Source organism: Monodelphis domestica, chromosome 2, assembly GCF_027887165.1.
Source record: "Monodelphis domestica isolate mMonDom1 chromosome 2, mMonDom1.pri, whole genome shotgun sequence".
Classification (NCBI taxonomy): Eukaryota; Metazoa; Chordata; class Mammalia; order Didelphimorphia; family Didelphidae; genus Monodelphis; species Monodelphis domestica.
Genome location: NC_077228.1, coordinates 255,441,959 through 255,458,052, shown reverse-complemented (window position 1 = coordinate 255,458,052; position 16,094 = coordinate 255,441,959). Strand labels below are relative to the sequence as shown.

General features: G+C 36.7%; 1 protein-coding gene across 1 annotated transcript; it reads left to right on the top strand.

The window, feature by feature from the left end:
* The first annotated feature begins 2,755 nt into the window (after nt 1-2,755).
* LOC100012250 (zinc finger protein 184-like) lies at nt 2,756-6,742 on the top strand. The gene has a single exon (XM_016430786.2). It carries the CDS (start codon nt 3,092-3,094, stop codon nt 4,658-4,660), a length of 1,569 nt encoding a protein of 522 aa, XP_016286272.1. The 5' UTR covers nt 2,756-3,091; the 3' UTR covers nt 4,661-6,742.
* Nucleotides 6,743-16,094: the final 9,352 nt, after the last annotated feature.

Below are 16,094 nucleotides of genomic sequence, written 5' to 3'. Positions count from 1 at the left end.
TCAGATCACCTAGTGAAAGAATATATATATATATATATATATATATATATATATATATATAGAGAGAGAGAGAGAGAGAGAGAGAGAGAGAGAGAGAGAGAGAGAGAGAAGAGAAATGGGCCAAGGACAGAACTCTGGAGTACATTCACAATTAAGGGAGAGACATCATGATACTGTACAGAAGAATAAGGAGCAAAAATCATGGCTTAAAATTTTTTTTTCACTAGCTCTGAAAGGGAGGAGAAATGTAGGAGTTGTTTGAAGGCAATGTGATATTGTGAGCCCCTGGATAAAGAGATGTTAAAAATTAGGGAAAGTGATAGCATGAGATGCAAATCAGAGAAGGCATCAGATATTTTGGAAGAGATGTGATCTTCCACGATCTTATCATTAATACTTTGTAAAACTAAAAAGATATTTTAAACATTATAAAAATAACTTTCAAAACCTACCAAGGGCAGAGAGATGTGCTTTGTCATATGATTTTTTTTTCCTGATTGCTGCTTTTGGTCCACTCTTCCTTTTTCCCTACCCTCAATCTAAAATATTCTGCCTCTTCCTTTTCTCTTATAAAAATCCTAACAGACTTGTAAGTTCCAGTTCAAGCCTTCTTGAAGGGCTTCCCAGCTACTTCAGATAATATTGATATCCAACTCCTCTGAAATTTCCATTGCTGTTTATTTATATTTTGTTCCACACAATCTCACAATTGATTAATTTATATTATTTATAATTATCTTTTTAGCTTCTCCTCTATATTTTAACCTACTGAGAAAGAGAAATAATATTTTGTGTTCCCAGTGCTGGACAATTAGCAATTGTTCAGTAAACACTTGATTTTTTTTTTTTAATGAAGGTAAATGGAGAAGTCATTCTCTTTCCTTTTTGTTGAGGCCACCTATTACATAACTTTTTCTTTTGTCTTAATTTACATAGCCATTCATTAATATGGTAATTTAAGAAGTATTTTTAATTAATTATGTCTCATTTACAGGGTCAGAAAAGGGCCCTCTTCAAAAATTTTCAGTGGATTGGAAACTAGGCATAGTAGGAAGGAGTACTAGACTTGTAGTCTGGATACCTGCATTGTGTGTCATCAGGCAAGTCACATAACCTCTGGGAGCCTGAATAGTTTAGGAGAATTGATATTAAGAATCATATTCTTGAGAGCTACCAAATTAAAGTTCAAGTGGATATAAGAAGATCAATTATAAGCTAGTACTTGGGTGGGGGGCTACTTTGGATCCAGATAGGAAAAAACTTGCTTTTCCAGTGATTAAAAAATCTGTGAGAAATAATTCTGCCTTTGAATTGAAGATGGAAGAAAGGAAAGCAAGCTGTAAACTGTGGAAGTTTAATTTATATGTGAACCTATGCTAAAGCAAACAGTAAAAATTATCTATTTAGCTAAAATATAATTAAAGAGATTGCATGAAGATTCTCTTGCACTATAATAAAAGAGTTTGCACACTTTAACAGTAGGCTGTGTTGTCCTGGAATGAACAAGCTATAAGATTATCAAAGAATTGGTGAAGAAGGGAAGAACCATGACCCCTGGACATAACTTTATTTGCTCTGTGATAGAGTAGGAAATTACTTATATTGAAAAGAGTTAGCTCAGGATCCTTGTGTTTTTTGTTTAATTTCTCCACTGCACTGGATTAACACATTATCTTTCTAGGAGCTTACAGACTAGTTGAAAAAACTAAATGATACAGAGTATTAGTATGGGCTTTAAGAGTAGAGATGAGAAAAGAGAGAAGAGGTTTTGGAAAAGTTTTTTGGAGGAGTTTGTACTTGAGAAGGAAAAGATGAATAAGATCTGTTTAACATGTTGAAGGCAAAGTGAACAATTTGAACAAAAGATTGATTAAATAAAGAATAAGTATGGTATAATCTAAAGACAATGAAGAGATTAATTAGTCTGAAGTATATAGTCTATGGTAGACAGGAAATAGTGGGAAATGTTTGAATAAGTATGGGGAAGAATTTAGTTTTTATCTCATAGGCAATGGAGTGACACAATAAAATCTTTTCTATGATGTAATATGAAGAAAATAGCATTCTAGAAAGACTAATTTGTAGAATAGTATGTAAAAGGTAGCAGTTGGCAGCAGGTTGACTGCCCTAAGATTTTGACAATTTGAACTTCCTTAAAAGCAGATACCCAAGAGACATTCCTCATTCTTAACATTTCTACTTATCTTTCCCTAGATAGGCTTAGTCTTCTAATTTTCTGCCTTACTTCTTTACCTCTTAGATAGCTTATCATTCTTTATGAACACTGGATTCACCTTCCACCAGTCTAGACTGGGATTTCAGGAACTAAGAGCCCCATCCTCAATTGATCTAACTATAGGATTTATTGATAGCATACAAACTGTTCTACTGTAGTGAAAGGAATACTATTCAAATGCCCTGACTGACTGTCACCTTATTATCACCATTGGTTTCAATGATAGTTTTGATTTTAGAGATGAAATGGCATACACAATAATTTTAGGCAACTAGCCTTCTCAGAAATGCAGTCTGATTCCAAGTGAACTAGGAAGGTTTGGCTTAGAAGTGTTTTATATTAATGAAGGAAAGGGAACTTGAGCCTTTCACAGCTGCATTTATTTAGGGTAAAAAGACTATAGCCATTTTTGAATATGCCAATCATGAATAGTCTAGTTAAGGAAAAAAGGAAAGTTGGTAAAATTCCTTTGGCTGCACTTATGAACTCACCAGTCATTCTAGTTGTTTCTGTCTACAAAGCATGAACCCTCTCCACCATTTAGTTAAAGGCTTTCAGTTCAAATAGTTTCTCTCCTATACCTTCTCTTGACTGCTTACCTAGCTTCAGCTTTTCCTTCCAACCTCTCCCCAGACTGCCAAGCTATATCAGAGAATAGTCAAAACATATCTTCAATATAGTCAGTATTGTCAGTTTTATTACCTCATTATCACTAGAATAGTTCCCTTTCCTTCACACAGGAAAGCGGAACGTTTGTATTTTCAATTTCTTTCAGATTGGAAGACATGGACTGAGATGAAGCTTTCAACTTCAAAGCAATACATTTCCAAAGAATCATCATTCTAGGGCATAGTGATGGAAAGAATTAAAATGGATGGATCTTGGAATTCTGCATTAGAAGAAACTTTGGCATTTGAGGGTAGTATAGATAACCTGCAGAGAAAACCCGAAAAACAATTGCATCAAGTAGGAATGCATAGAAAAACACTTACTTGGAAGAAAGGCCCTGAATGTGATGGTTTTGGGGAAACCCTTAATCTGAGCTCAAACTTAGTAAAGCAACCCAGACTTTTTATAGGAGAGAAACCTTACAAATATGATGGACATGAAAAGAACTTCAAACATAACTTGGATACAGTTAAACATCATAGAATCAACACAGAGAAGAAATCTTGTAAATGTAATGAATGTGGGAAAGCCTGCAGTTACTATTCAGATCTTATTCGTCACCAGCGAATTCACATTGAAGAAAAACCATTCATATATGATGAATGTAGAAAGTCTTTTGGTGATCCATCACCCTTGATTCGACATCAAAAAATTCATACTGGGGCACAACCCTATGAATGCCATGAATGTGGAAAGGCTTTTAGTGACCGATCAACCTTTATTCAACACCAGAGAATTCACAGTGGAGAAAAGCCTTATGAATGCAATGAATGTGGGAAATCATTTAGCCAAAAGAAGCACCTTATTCAGCATCAGAGGATTCATACTGGAGAAAAACCCTATGAATGTAGTGAATGTGAGAAAGCATTTAGTCAGAGGACCCAACTCATTCAACATCAGAAAACTCATACTGGAGAGAAACCCTATAAGTGTAATGAATGTGGAAAATTCTTCAGCCGCAGCACACACCTTACTGAACATCAGAAAACACATACTGGAGAGAAACCCTATAAATGCAATGAATGTGGGAAGGCTTTCACTTATCGCTCAACCTTTATTCGGCATCATATAATTCATACTGGTGAGAAACCATATATATGTAATGAATGTGGGAAAGCCTTTAGTCAAAACTCAATCCTTACTGAACATCATAAAACTCATACGGGAGAGAAACCCTATAAATGCAATGAATGTGGGAAAGCTTTCAGTTCCTGTTCATACCTTAACCAGCATCAGAAAACTCATACTGGAGAGAAACCCTATAAATGTAATGAATGTGGGAAAGCCTTTAGTTATTGCTCATCCCTTACTCAACATCAGAGAACTCATACTGGAGAGAAACCCTATGAATGTAATGAATGTGGGAAAGCCTTTAGTTGTTGGTCCAACTTTAACCAACATCAGAAAACTCATACTGGAGAAAAACCCTACAAATGTAATGAATGTGGAACAGCCTTTAGCCAGAGCACTCGCCTTACTCAACACCAGAGAATTCATACTGGAGAGAAACCATATGAATGCAATGAGTGTGGAAAATCTTTCAGTCTAAGCACTCGCCTTGTTGAACATCAGAAAACTCATACTGGAGAGAAACCTTATAAATGTAGTGATTGTGAGAAAGCTTTCAGTAGAAGCACCCACCTTACAGAACATCAGAAAACTCATTCTGGAGAGAAACCCTACAGATGTAATGAATGTGAAAAAGCTTTCACTTGTAGTTCATCCCTGATCAGACATCAAAGATTACATGTTTGAAAGTAATTATGTAAATGTAATGAGTATGGATGAAAAAAAAATCAGAAACCACTTTGTTAAATATTTTAGTCAAGAGATCTAAATAGAAAATTAAGTTGATTGAGAGCAGGCTCTTTACATCTAAGTTTCCTTGTACAACTTCTGTTGTAGTCCATATAGATACTTGTTGATATTTCATTAAAATAACTGTGTTATTTATGTAGCAATTCAAGTTAGAAGGATCACTAAAGAGCTTTTCAAAGATCAGTCTTAAGCCAAACATAGATCAAGATAGGGACTAAGGTAACTTTCTCCCTGAGGATGAAATAGCCCAAAAGAAATATTGTTTTAAGAATTAGTAGTTCTACTAGTCACAGCAGTATTATCTTCTCCTAGCAATTTTGCCTCCAAAGTTGTACTAGTTGACTTCCTGTTCCAAAGAAATGGCAGTGATTTTCAATTACCAGAGCCTGGAAAAGGGTCCTGAAATGTACACATCAATCCTAAAATGGTATTGTTTTTCTATTGTGATAATCATTGTTTTATGAAAAATTTAAAACATATTATTTTGGTTTCCTAATTGATTTTCCTAATTTGACTTAAGCATCAAAGCCAAAAAAGTTTTGAAGCCATTAGATTAAGTTTGTCAATCTGAAAAATCCTGTGCAATAATATTCCTACTTTGTTCTCCTAGGAATGTAATAATTATAATTGGAACAAAGGAGCCAATGCTGTTTATATGGGCCAGGAATCCAAAAGCACTTGTCTGTGGCAATGGATTTTTTTTTCTTTCCTTGAACTAATTCTTTCTGCTTTCACCTACAGATTGTTAGGATAAAATCAACATAACTCAGATAAAAGGAACAAATAAAAGTCAAAGAAAGACTATAGAAGCTTGATTTTAAGGTCAGTTTTGCTTTACGTGGCATTTAGTTTTATCAAAATGTCTCATCATGGTATTTGTAAATTACTCTACAGATCTCATGTTACATAGATCACATGAACCTCAACTCTGAGAAAGGAAAACAGGCCTTGAAAGAGAGGAAAAGACTTTTGATCGCAGGATGAGGTTAGAAGTGAACCAAAGTACGTTCTGTAGTTCTCATGACAAAAATGATAGAGATCCTAAAATATTTATTAGAGGGAAATCCCAGATCTAGACAAGGAAGATACAACTTCAGCTTCATGGGAATGAATAAATATCTGTCCTGCTACTGCCTTGATTCTTCCCTATAGGGGGGCAGGGCACGGCATTTGGTCTCTGGGGGCACATGTTATGCCACTTGGTATCTGGGGGGGTCAGGGGGGCCTGGCACTTGGTCTCTAAAAGGTTCATCATCATTGCCCTAGAGGTTTCAGCTATTGGCATATGGAAAGGCCTTGGGATGGCTTAAAAGAGCAGAGCATGGGGGGAGCTGGTTGGCTCAGTGGATTGAGAGTCAGGCTTAGAGATGGGATGTCCTAGGTTCAAATTTGGCCTCAGACACTTCCTAGCTGTGTGACCCTGGGCAAGTTACTTAACTCCCATTGCCTAGCCCTTACCACTCTTCTGCCTTGGAGTCAATTGGCTCCAAGATGGAAGATAAGGGTTAAAAAAAAAAAGAGCAGAGGATAAAACTCAGGAAGGCTTTAATGTCCTCTATTTTACTTGGAAAGATTGTAGTTGATGATTTCCCAGTCATCCAAGTGGTGTGAATGGTCAGATCTATCCTTGGTAGTGGGTAAGGTTTAGAGGCCCATTCCACAACCATCAAGAAGGTAGTGAATGGAGCAGGACCCTTGAATTCCTTTCCAAAGGGGTAAAAATTGGAGGATGGTGGTAAATGTTCATCTGGGAGATAGGAAAGGGAAGGGTAGGGAAGTTTTAGGGAGAAATATTCCTGCAATACGTACCCTTTTGAGTTCTTTGTATCTGGTGAAATCTGGATATTATATATTTTGTTGAAAATTCAACCTTTTTTTTTGCAGAATGTTATTCTGAGAGTAAGCTATTTTATTTAGATTTTTGGTATGCTGTATTTGTTTGTTATAAAGTTCATTTTTTATTAAGAAAAAATTATTTCTTCTTCATCCTATTTGTACTTCTATTAAAAAATAACAAAATCCTTGTAATAAATATGAATAGTAAAGTGAAATAAATCCCCATATTGGCCATGTCCAAGAAATTTATATATGTGTACATTGGTCTATCTATTTGTTTATATATATTGTATATTGTGTATATTTGTGTTATATATTATCACAATAATGTAACATTATATATTGTAGATATTAGCTTTATCTGTGTTCCATAATATATATTACATATCTATGTAGCTATGTGGATGCATAAGGAAATAGATATACGGATATATAGCTATATAGACATCTAGATCTTGATTCCATCACCTTAGTATATAATATACTAGCTATTTTTTTTTCATTTCTCATTGTTAATTTTTAGTCTTGGTGATTTGAACTCATATCCCTTGATAAATGAGGTGTCTCCTTACTGCTCGCAAGTTTTTGTGTTGCTGCTGGTGGTGTTTTTACCTTGAAGCTCAAGATCTTGATTAGATTTCTGGGTAAGTTAAACTTGGGGTTCTGTGACTGTCTTGTGAATTCTATCAATTTGTATTGTCCTTTCTACTTCCAATACGTCTAGGCTATTTTCTTGCATGATTTCCTGAAACATGAGTAAAACTTTTTATTTACTTATATTTTTCTTGGAGCCCAATGAGCTTCAGATTGTCTTGCTGAGCTTTGTCATTAGAGTTAATTGTCTTGGTTTATTAACAACCAAGAACTAATTTGTTTAGTTTTTCCATCATTTGACCTCACTCAAATATTTCATTTTGTATCTTCTGCATTTTTTAGTTCCATCTCTTTTTCAGAGTACCTACTGTTTTGTTAAAAAAAAAATCTCTACCATCTAATTGATTCTCTCTTTTGATTCTTTTAAAAAATTTAAAAAATTCTTTTGATTCTTAAAGAGCTTTAATTTAACTTTTAATTCTTCTTTTTGAAATTATTTTTAATCAATTTATCAATTTAGGGGGGCTGTGATTGTTTCATTCTCTTTTGCGAGGCATCTGTAAGAATTTTTTTAGATTAAAAAAAAATTCTGTACCAAAAGAGCACATTTCCATTCACACAGAAGAACATTCACACACACACACACACATACAGGATTTCATATGAAACTATGAATCTCTATTTCAATACTTTCAAAGTTGTCCCTCTTGTTAATGCTTTCTTCTGAATTTCCTTCTCTTTGCTTCTGTTCATTTTTTAATGTTACAAATGGCTCCTCTGAAATGTTTTTATTTTATTTTTTGGCATCACTATTATTTATTACATCTAGGGTTTGGATTGTATAGGAGAGGTCTTCTGGAGGAGGTAGCATTTGAGTTGAGTCCTAAAGGAAGTTAGATAACCTAGGAAGTAGAAATGAGAAGGAAGAACATTCTAGGTGTTGGGGCATGGCCAGTGCAAAGGAATGGATAAGGTAGATGGAAGGTCATGTATGAGTAAAAGCAAGTTGAATTATATAGTTTGTGGAGAGGAATAAAATAAAGAAGATTGGAAAAGTGGTAAGATGAGGTATGAAAGGCTTTAAATGTCAAACAGGGTTTCATATCTGATCCTGGATATAATAGAGCCAATGGAATTGGTTGAATGAGGGGAGAGGGTAACAAGGTTAGACCTGCACTTCAAGGATTGAAAGAGAGACCAGCCAGCAGGCTTTTGGAATAATCCATGAAAGAGGTGATGAGAATTTGCCTGAACAACAGCAATGGCTGTGTTATTGGAAAAAAAGGATTGAAATGATAACTGAGTTCCTAGTAGATGATGAGATTGTCAAGTAAGATAATATAAAAGAAAAAGAATAAGGGCTCCTTGGGTCCCCCAAAGTTAGTGGGCATGACCTAGATGAAGATTTTGCAAAGGAGATCCAAGAATAGTCAGGCACATAGGAGAACCAGAAGAGACCATTATCATGGGAGAGCATTCAGGAAATGGTGATTAATGAGGTCAAAGGCTCCTGAGAGATAAAGATGAAGACAAAAAAGTCCATTAGATTTAGAAATTGGACATTTTGATCACTTTGTATATGACTCTTTCAATTGAATAATGTGGTTTGCAGAGGGTTTGGAAGAGCAAGAGGTGAGAAAATCAAGGCACAAGTATAGATTAACTTTTTCAAGTTTATCCAGAAAAAGGGAGGAGGAAAGATAGCTATCTAGGTTAGTAGAGGCAGATATTTTAAGAATGGAAATATGTACATTTTTATTGGCAAGCAGAGAAGCAGAAAGTGTATATGAGGGGTTTTTCTTGGCAAGAAGGGCCACCTCCTATACGCTAAGGATGAAGTGTGGGGGAGGATGTGTGAATGATGTAGGATTTAGATGAGAGAAGAGGGAGCTCTCAGAATGGCCTCAGATTTTTTTTTGGAAATATGAAATGAGGTCCCTAGCTATGGATGTCATGAGTGTCATGATGAAGTATCATGAGAGACTTAAAGAGGGATCAAAAAGATTTTAAATAGTTACCATGGTGAATGGGGTAGTGAATTGGTTAGTGGAATGTAAAAGGATTGTCTTGCATGTGAGGGCTCACAAGTGAGATTCTGTAACATTAACTGGTAGTGCATTCTACTGTGGTTTTCTACAGCTGTGTTCAGCAGGATGTCAATAGAAGCACAAAAGGTGGTCAAGGTTGGGGTTCAATAAGATGTGATCAGTGATAGGACAAGGGGGGCAAAGTAGCATTGAACTAATTCACCAAAGGGTCAAGATAAGAAAGGAAGGAGAGCATAGCCAATGTAGCGATAATAGCCTAGGAAAATACTAAGGAATGGAGGTGAGGATAAAGTGAGGATAAAGAACAGTTAAGGATGGTTAGGCATAGGGAAAAATGTAATGCTAAAAGATTATGATCAGATAAATTCTATGGATTCCATTGTCATCTTGGTGGAGATGATCATTATCTACTTATCCCTAATGTATCTCCCCATTTAAAATTTCATATTACCCATGGTATATTGAACATCTTGAACTGTATGCCCCTTAGACAGCTTATATTCAGCCTGTCCAAAACAAAACTGATTATCACCTTTCCTGAAATTCTCTTCTCTATCTTCCCTCTTACTATTAAGAGAATCATTTCCTTCCCTGTCACCCAGCCTCCAAACTCTTCACTCCCCCTCTGCTCATCAATATTCAGTCTGTTGCCAAGTTCTATTGATTTTACCTCCAGATGATGAGCCAAAAGGTCATTTGTCTTGGAAAAGGACATAAGGTTCCTGGCTGGGACCCCGAGGAGTCTAATGACTTGGCCAAGAGCCCCACCCCCTGCAATGTTTCCCATGCTGCAGGGGGGATTCTGATGATCCCCAAAGTCAGTCACATGACTGTCCCTCCACTGGGGATTCAAACTCCTAGAAGGCAGGAAAACTTGGAGGAATTCTGGAAAATGGCCAGATGAAAGTGTCTCGACCACCTCTGGTTTGAGATGGATATGGTGGATGGAGGGAAGGGCGAGGAAGAGGAGTAGAGATTGGGAGCGGGGGAGGGAAGAAGAGAAGAGTAATGGGAGGAGATGGGAAGGAGAAATCCTTGTTAATTAGAATAATTAAAAATTTTATCAATTAGAATTTAACTAGAAGTTAAAGCTTTTTATTTTTTATAGTAATTGGAGGGAGTGGGGAGGAAGAAAGAGAGGAAGTGGGGAGCAACCGCAGCGGGAATAGCCTCTGAAATAGCTTCTCCTGCTCTTTAAGGACTCCAGGAGACACTCAATACTCTAACCAAAGACCTCATAAAAAATACGCTCATTCAAAAACATATTTTGATAACCAGCACTCTATTCCAAAATTTAAAAGCAAGAAAATAAATTTTGTCCTTTCCCTGAATAGAGAGGGGAAAATGTAATATTGTCCTAAGAAAAAAGGCCAAAAAACCCTGGCTTTAAATAGTGGGGTTTACCACTGTACTAAGTATAAAGGCAGAATAGAATGAGAAAACACATGCTTTATTTTGTCCAAAGCTCCCTTTAAATGCAAATGCTTAGTGGCCTGGAAATGAAGCATAAAATAAATGAAGGTGGTAACTGCCCACTATCAATTCAGAAGCAGATATTTTGTCCTGTCAGGGGATTTTACCTTTACAGTTATATGGTCATTATCATCATTGTCATCTTCATTCTCCTTGTCATCAATATCATTATTCTTTTCAGTTAATAATGTTTTCTTTTTTTCTTTCATTAAAAATTGATATCCTTTGTTTTACATCACCTTTCAAATACATACCTCTCACTTATCTGGAAGCCATCTCTTGTAACAAAGGATTTAAAAAAAAGAAATAAAAGCGTATCTGCAAACTGACCACCACATCCAAGATGTATATACAAAAATCCAAATCTCTTGTTCCTTTACCTGGATGAAAATATAGACTATCAAAGTCTTATGTGTAAAAATTCCAAGTAGAAGAAAAATAAATCTATAACAGGTCCTTCAATCAGGGCCCAATCAAAATGATCTAAGTAATGATGCATTTACCCAGTCAGTGCCAGGACTACAGAAAGGTACAACACTATGAGAGGCAGAAAAGGGGACCAGATTATAGGAGCCAAGGTTTCAGGGATACCCGTCTGTGAGTATCTTCAGGGTGAGTGTGGATACAAGGAAAGCCTATGTCTTAACACATGTTAAACATAGTAACATCGAGTCTTCACACTAGGTTCAAGACCTTTGTATTGGCCTAGAAGTGCATCAATCCATCCTAGATTGGCCTTTCTTTGGCCCTATGAAATGGCTCTTGTGTGTATCTCTTGTCCTGGAATCAGACAGAATCATTAAGAAAAGTCCCATAATTTATTTAAATAATTAGTGGCATCATTTTTATAGTCACAAGCCATTTAGGGCATATATTAGCAAATGTATCTTAAACTTAAAAATCAAAAGGTTAAAGAAAATCTTAATACTAGTGACATGTGCTTCAAATATAAAAAGGAGAGAAAAAATAATAAAAAAACCTGAAAAAGTATATTGCACATGCAAGAAAAATATAATAATAAAAGAGCTTTAAAAAATTCAAAAATATAGCTTACAATCATTGATACTCTGTGTCAGCTAAGAAAATATAAAATGCAAGGCTTTCTCACCAAAAAATGAGATCCATTTCCTCTTTGTATCTGGCCATGATCACTGTGAGTAGAAGGCAAATGAATTGAACAAGGTTAACAATTTTTTCATCTTTAAAAATACAGTAGTACAAATATGTAGATATCAAAATCCCCAAAATTCTCAATAGCCCAATTAATTACAATAGCAAACAAACACACTTTCATATTTCACATAAGTTGCTGTATGACATTTTTAAAACCTATGAATTGATGGACATTTGTCACAATTTTTACAAACATAACAATCTTTCAACCTTGGTATTTAAACATATTTTTAAACAAAGTAAAACTCATCTTGGGTTTAGAACATAATCAAGAAATCTATATATCATTCTGGTGCAAGTAAAGTAGTGAGCTGAAGAGCATAAATAAAGGGGTGCTCCTTTTTCGGAGGCTTATAGGGATACAAATGCCCTGAGATTAACTGCCCAACTTCCATTCTCATGTGGGAAGGTTGGGGGTTATAAAATGTATTTCACTTCAGCTAATGGGCCTTACCTCGTGGTAGGGGCAGGCAAAAATAACCAGATTGTTAAAAAAAAAATTCCAAAAATCATATTTAAAAAACCCTTAAAATCAAATCATTTGAGGTATTTAGCACATTAAAATTCCAAAGGTTGTTAATACAATTATAACCAGTTCTGAAGTCTATCTATCCTCAGCAAAACAGAAAAAAAGCTGTTTTTTCATATATGGGCTTATTCACAATAATATTTGTTCAACAGTTATAGGGGAAAAACAACAGAATTTTAAAACTCAGTACATTCAAAATAAATTCAATCAACCTTCAGTTCACAGAATAATATTCAATCCAGCAATATAAGAACTTAAAATCACAAAGTTATATCTTAAACAAAACAATGCAATAGAATACAGAGATTTTTTTATAAACCATTGGAGTCTGAAATGCCTTAGAATATAGCCTTTAGTCTCTTCAAAGTTCCTTAGGTTTTTTTTTTTGTTTGTTTGTTTGTTTTTAATTATCCATTTAAATGTCTATTGTCCAAAGGTAGAGTAGTAAAGGTTAGGCTATGGGGTTCAAGGTATCTGTCCAGGGCCCCATAGCTGGGAAGCATCGGAGGCCAGATTTTAACTAGAGACCTCCCGTCTCTGGGCCTGGCTTCCAGTTTGCTGGGCTACCCATTTTCCTCCCCAAAGTTAAAGTTGAATCTTTGGGCTGAGTCTGCTCCCTGACAGGCAGGTAAAATCAATGAAATTGCCAGAAGAGTCAAAAATTCTTTTAAACCCATTGCTTTTTAGGTTTCTGTTTGAAAAGATCTGTTTCTTCTCTCTAGTCTTTTCTCTCTTTCCCCTCTCTGATACACCTGTGGCCAATACCCCCATCCACGTGGAGGCTTAGCCTAAGGGAAAATTGCCTGTTCTCCTTTCCCTCTCTTCTCTCCCCTCCACCCAGGTGGCCAATACTGTTACCAGCTGGTCGCAATGAGTCCTGAGCGATCTGCTCCAAGGATCTGGGTGATGAGCCAACTGGGGTCGTGCTTGTGGGTCTGGGGAGCAGAAATAGGCAGGCAGCGGGCCGGTGAGAGGCCAGGAGCAGGAGCAGCTGCGGGGGTGGGCAAGGCCAGGACCAGGTATCAGGTAAGGACGATCAGGGCTGCAGGCTGCAGGCAGGAAGCGGCAGGGCCGAGCCAGGTGGGGTGGGCAGCAGGTCTGGAGTCTGTAGCAGCTTTGTGAGGGTAGAAAACCTTGGCCAGAGAGATATGGCTCAAAAAAATATATATATATTTCTAGGTACTAGATATTAAAGATTAAATCAGAAGATTGAGAGTTTTTTTTCTCCCGAAGTGGTTACGCCAACTGTAAAGATTAAAATTTAGGGGAGATGGGGAGACTGAGGCAGGTAGAAATTAGTTTCTCTCTGTAAGGAGTATTATATTTTTTTAGAGGTTTATTAAAGGTTAAAGATTAAAGAATATACAAGTAAGAAACATGTGCCTAGGCCAGAGGCCTAGACAAAATAACCTCACATCACTCAAGAGACCACCTGCTCCAAAACAGAAGTCCAAAAAGAGCCAAGAGAGCGACAAAAGCCTTTGAATCAGCTTAAATACTTTCTCGATCTCGGCCCAGGTGAGATTACAAGGCATTCTGGGGAAGTGGAGCAAAGGCTCGTGGGGATTGTAGTCCTGTATTCGAGTCTATTTTTTACAGTAAAGAGGGGTGAGGGGTGTATTTTTTCAACTTTTCTCCAGGAACAGGCTTCAAGGTGATTAAAATGACTAAGTGTTCAGTATCCTTTTTATTGTTCTTTCATTTATATTGTTCACTACAATCATTTTAGAACTACTGATAACACTGTGCTGCTTTCCAGACATTTCCTAGTGGATTATGTAGATTAAAAAAAGCACAAAAGTTTTTTAGGTTTTGTAAGGCTCAGTGCCAGGGTCGGCCAGCCCTGTGTGACCTTACTTGGGGTAACGAAATGAAGAGTAACGAATGGACGCTATATGAAATGCATAGCGACATAGCTTTATTGGGTTCACACAAAGCATATATAGGTTAAGGCACACAGGAAGATATGATGTTACCGCCCAGCAACAGCAGGAACCAATAATTGGGCAGATTCATAGGAATTCATAACATTACCTGCCAGGCACAAGGAAGAATCGAGAGGATTCCAAACAAGGGCAGAGAAACAAGTTTCCCACAGTCTCTCACAATTTCTCACAAACCTTATCAATCCTCCCTCTGCTGACTATTCCAACCTTGCAGTTTCCCACTCACAAACCTTATCAATCCTCCCTCTGCTGACTATTCCAATCTTGAGCATGCAGCTGGGCAGGTTGTACACAGTTCAACCCACGACCTTGACTATGCAGCCCAAGCAGGGAGAAGAGGAGGGCTTTAACCCTTATGGCAATGCCTCGACTACAGGGTTTGGCAAGACCAATAACAGAAACCATTCATCAGGGAGAAATGTAGCTAGCCAATTTGACTAGCCTTTATGTAATGAACGTGAAGTTATCTTACCTTGTGAGAGAAAAAAACCCAATAAAACTATTATCAGTTTGAAAGATGAAAAATGATACCCCTAAATTCAAGCCCTAGAACCGAAGGGTTCTTAACATGAGAAGGAGGAGGTCTTGGATAGAACACAGGGAATCCATGAACTTGAGTGGGAAAAAATTACATCTAATCAAATTATATCAAATAAGTTAAATGCATATATTTGCAATTCTTAAAGCATTATATCAATGCTAGCTATTATCTTTATTTTTACTACCATTTAGTTTCCTTTGTAATTTTATGTGTTTTATTTTACGCATTTAAAAATATTACTCTGGGGGCAGCTGGGTGGCTCAGTGGATTGAGAACCAGGCCTGGAGATGGGAGGTCCTAGGTTCAAATCTGGCTTCAGACACTTCCCAGCTGTGTGACCCTGGGCAAGTTACTTAACTCCCATTGCCACTTACCACTCTTCTGCCTTCGAGCCAATACACAGTATTGACTCCAAGAAGGAAGGTAAGGGTTAAAAAAAATATTACTCCAAAAAGGGGTCCATATCCTTCACCAAGCTATTAAAGGGTTTCACGATACAAAAAAAAAAAAAATTAATGACTTAGCCCTACCTTAGATTAAAGAACTAATTTAGCCTTTCATGTGTTCCTGTTTCAGAGTTTGTGAAAAATATTACAATATTCCTTTTTCTTTTACAATTTTCAAGTAACTCAGAAACAAAAACTAATCCCTGTGACAAAGGGGGAGAAAGCCCCAGAGGATTCAGAAACTTCCATGTCGATCAAGACTCCAACTACTTTGTATACTAGGTTTGAAAGCTGGGTCCACCAGATAAAATTTGGTCTGATCTGAAATTTAATAGATCAAAAGATTTTTTTAAATGACCTGTCCTACCATTGTCTTTTTTTCCCCTGTCGAGCAACAAGTGAGGCAGGTCTGGTCTGAGAAGTTTCCCAAGAGTTAGGTCACAGAGAGACTATTCCCTGACAGCTGTAACAGCCATAAGCAAATAGTTATCTCTGTCTCTTTGTTTGCTTTTTTGATATTAGGGTGAATGAGTATCTTGAATTAGAAGTATCCAAGTGACCTTGTGAGTTTCAAAAGGTAAGCAGATCCTAGGGGTCTCTAATGTGGCAACTGTGGTGTCCCCAAAGCAGTTGGGGCTTACAGAAGGAGAATCATCTGCACTGAACCCAAGCAGGAGCTGGAGAGCTGAGGAACAGCAAGAGAAAGAGTCATTTATTCTGGTGTTCTTTTGCTTACCCTAATCTTTATAACTCAAATGTCTGTTTACTCCTTACTTTGATAAAGA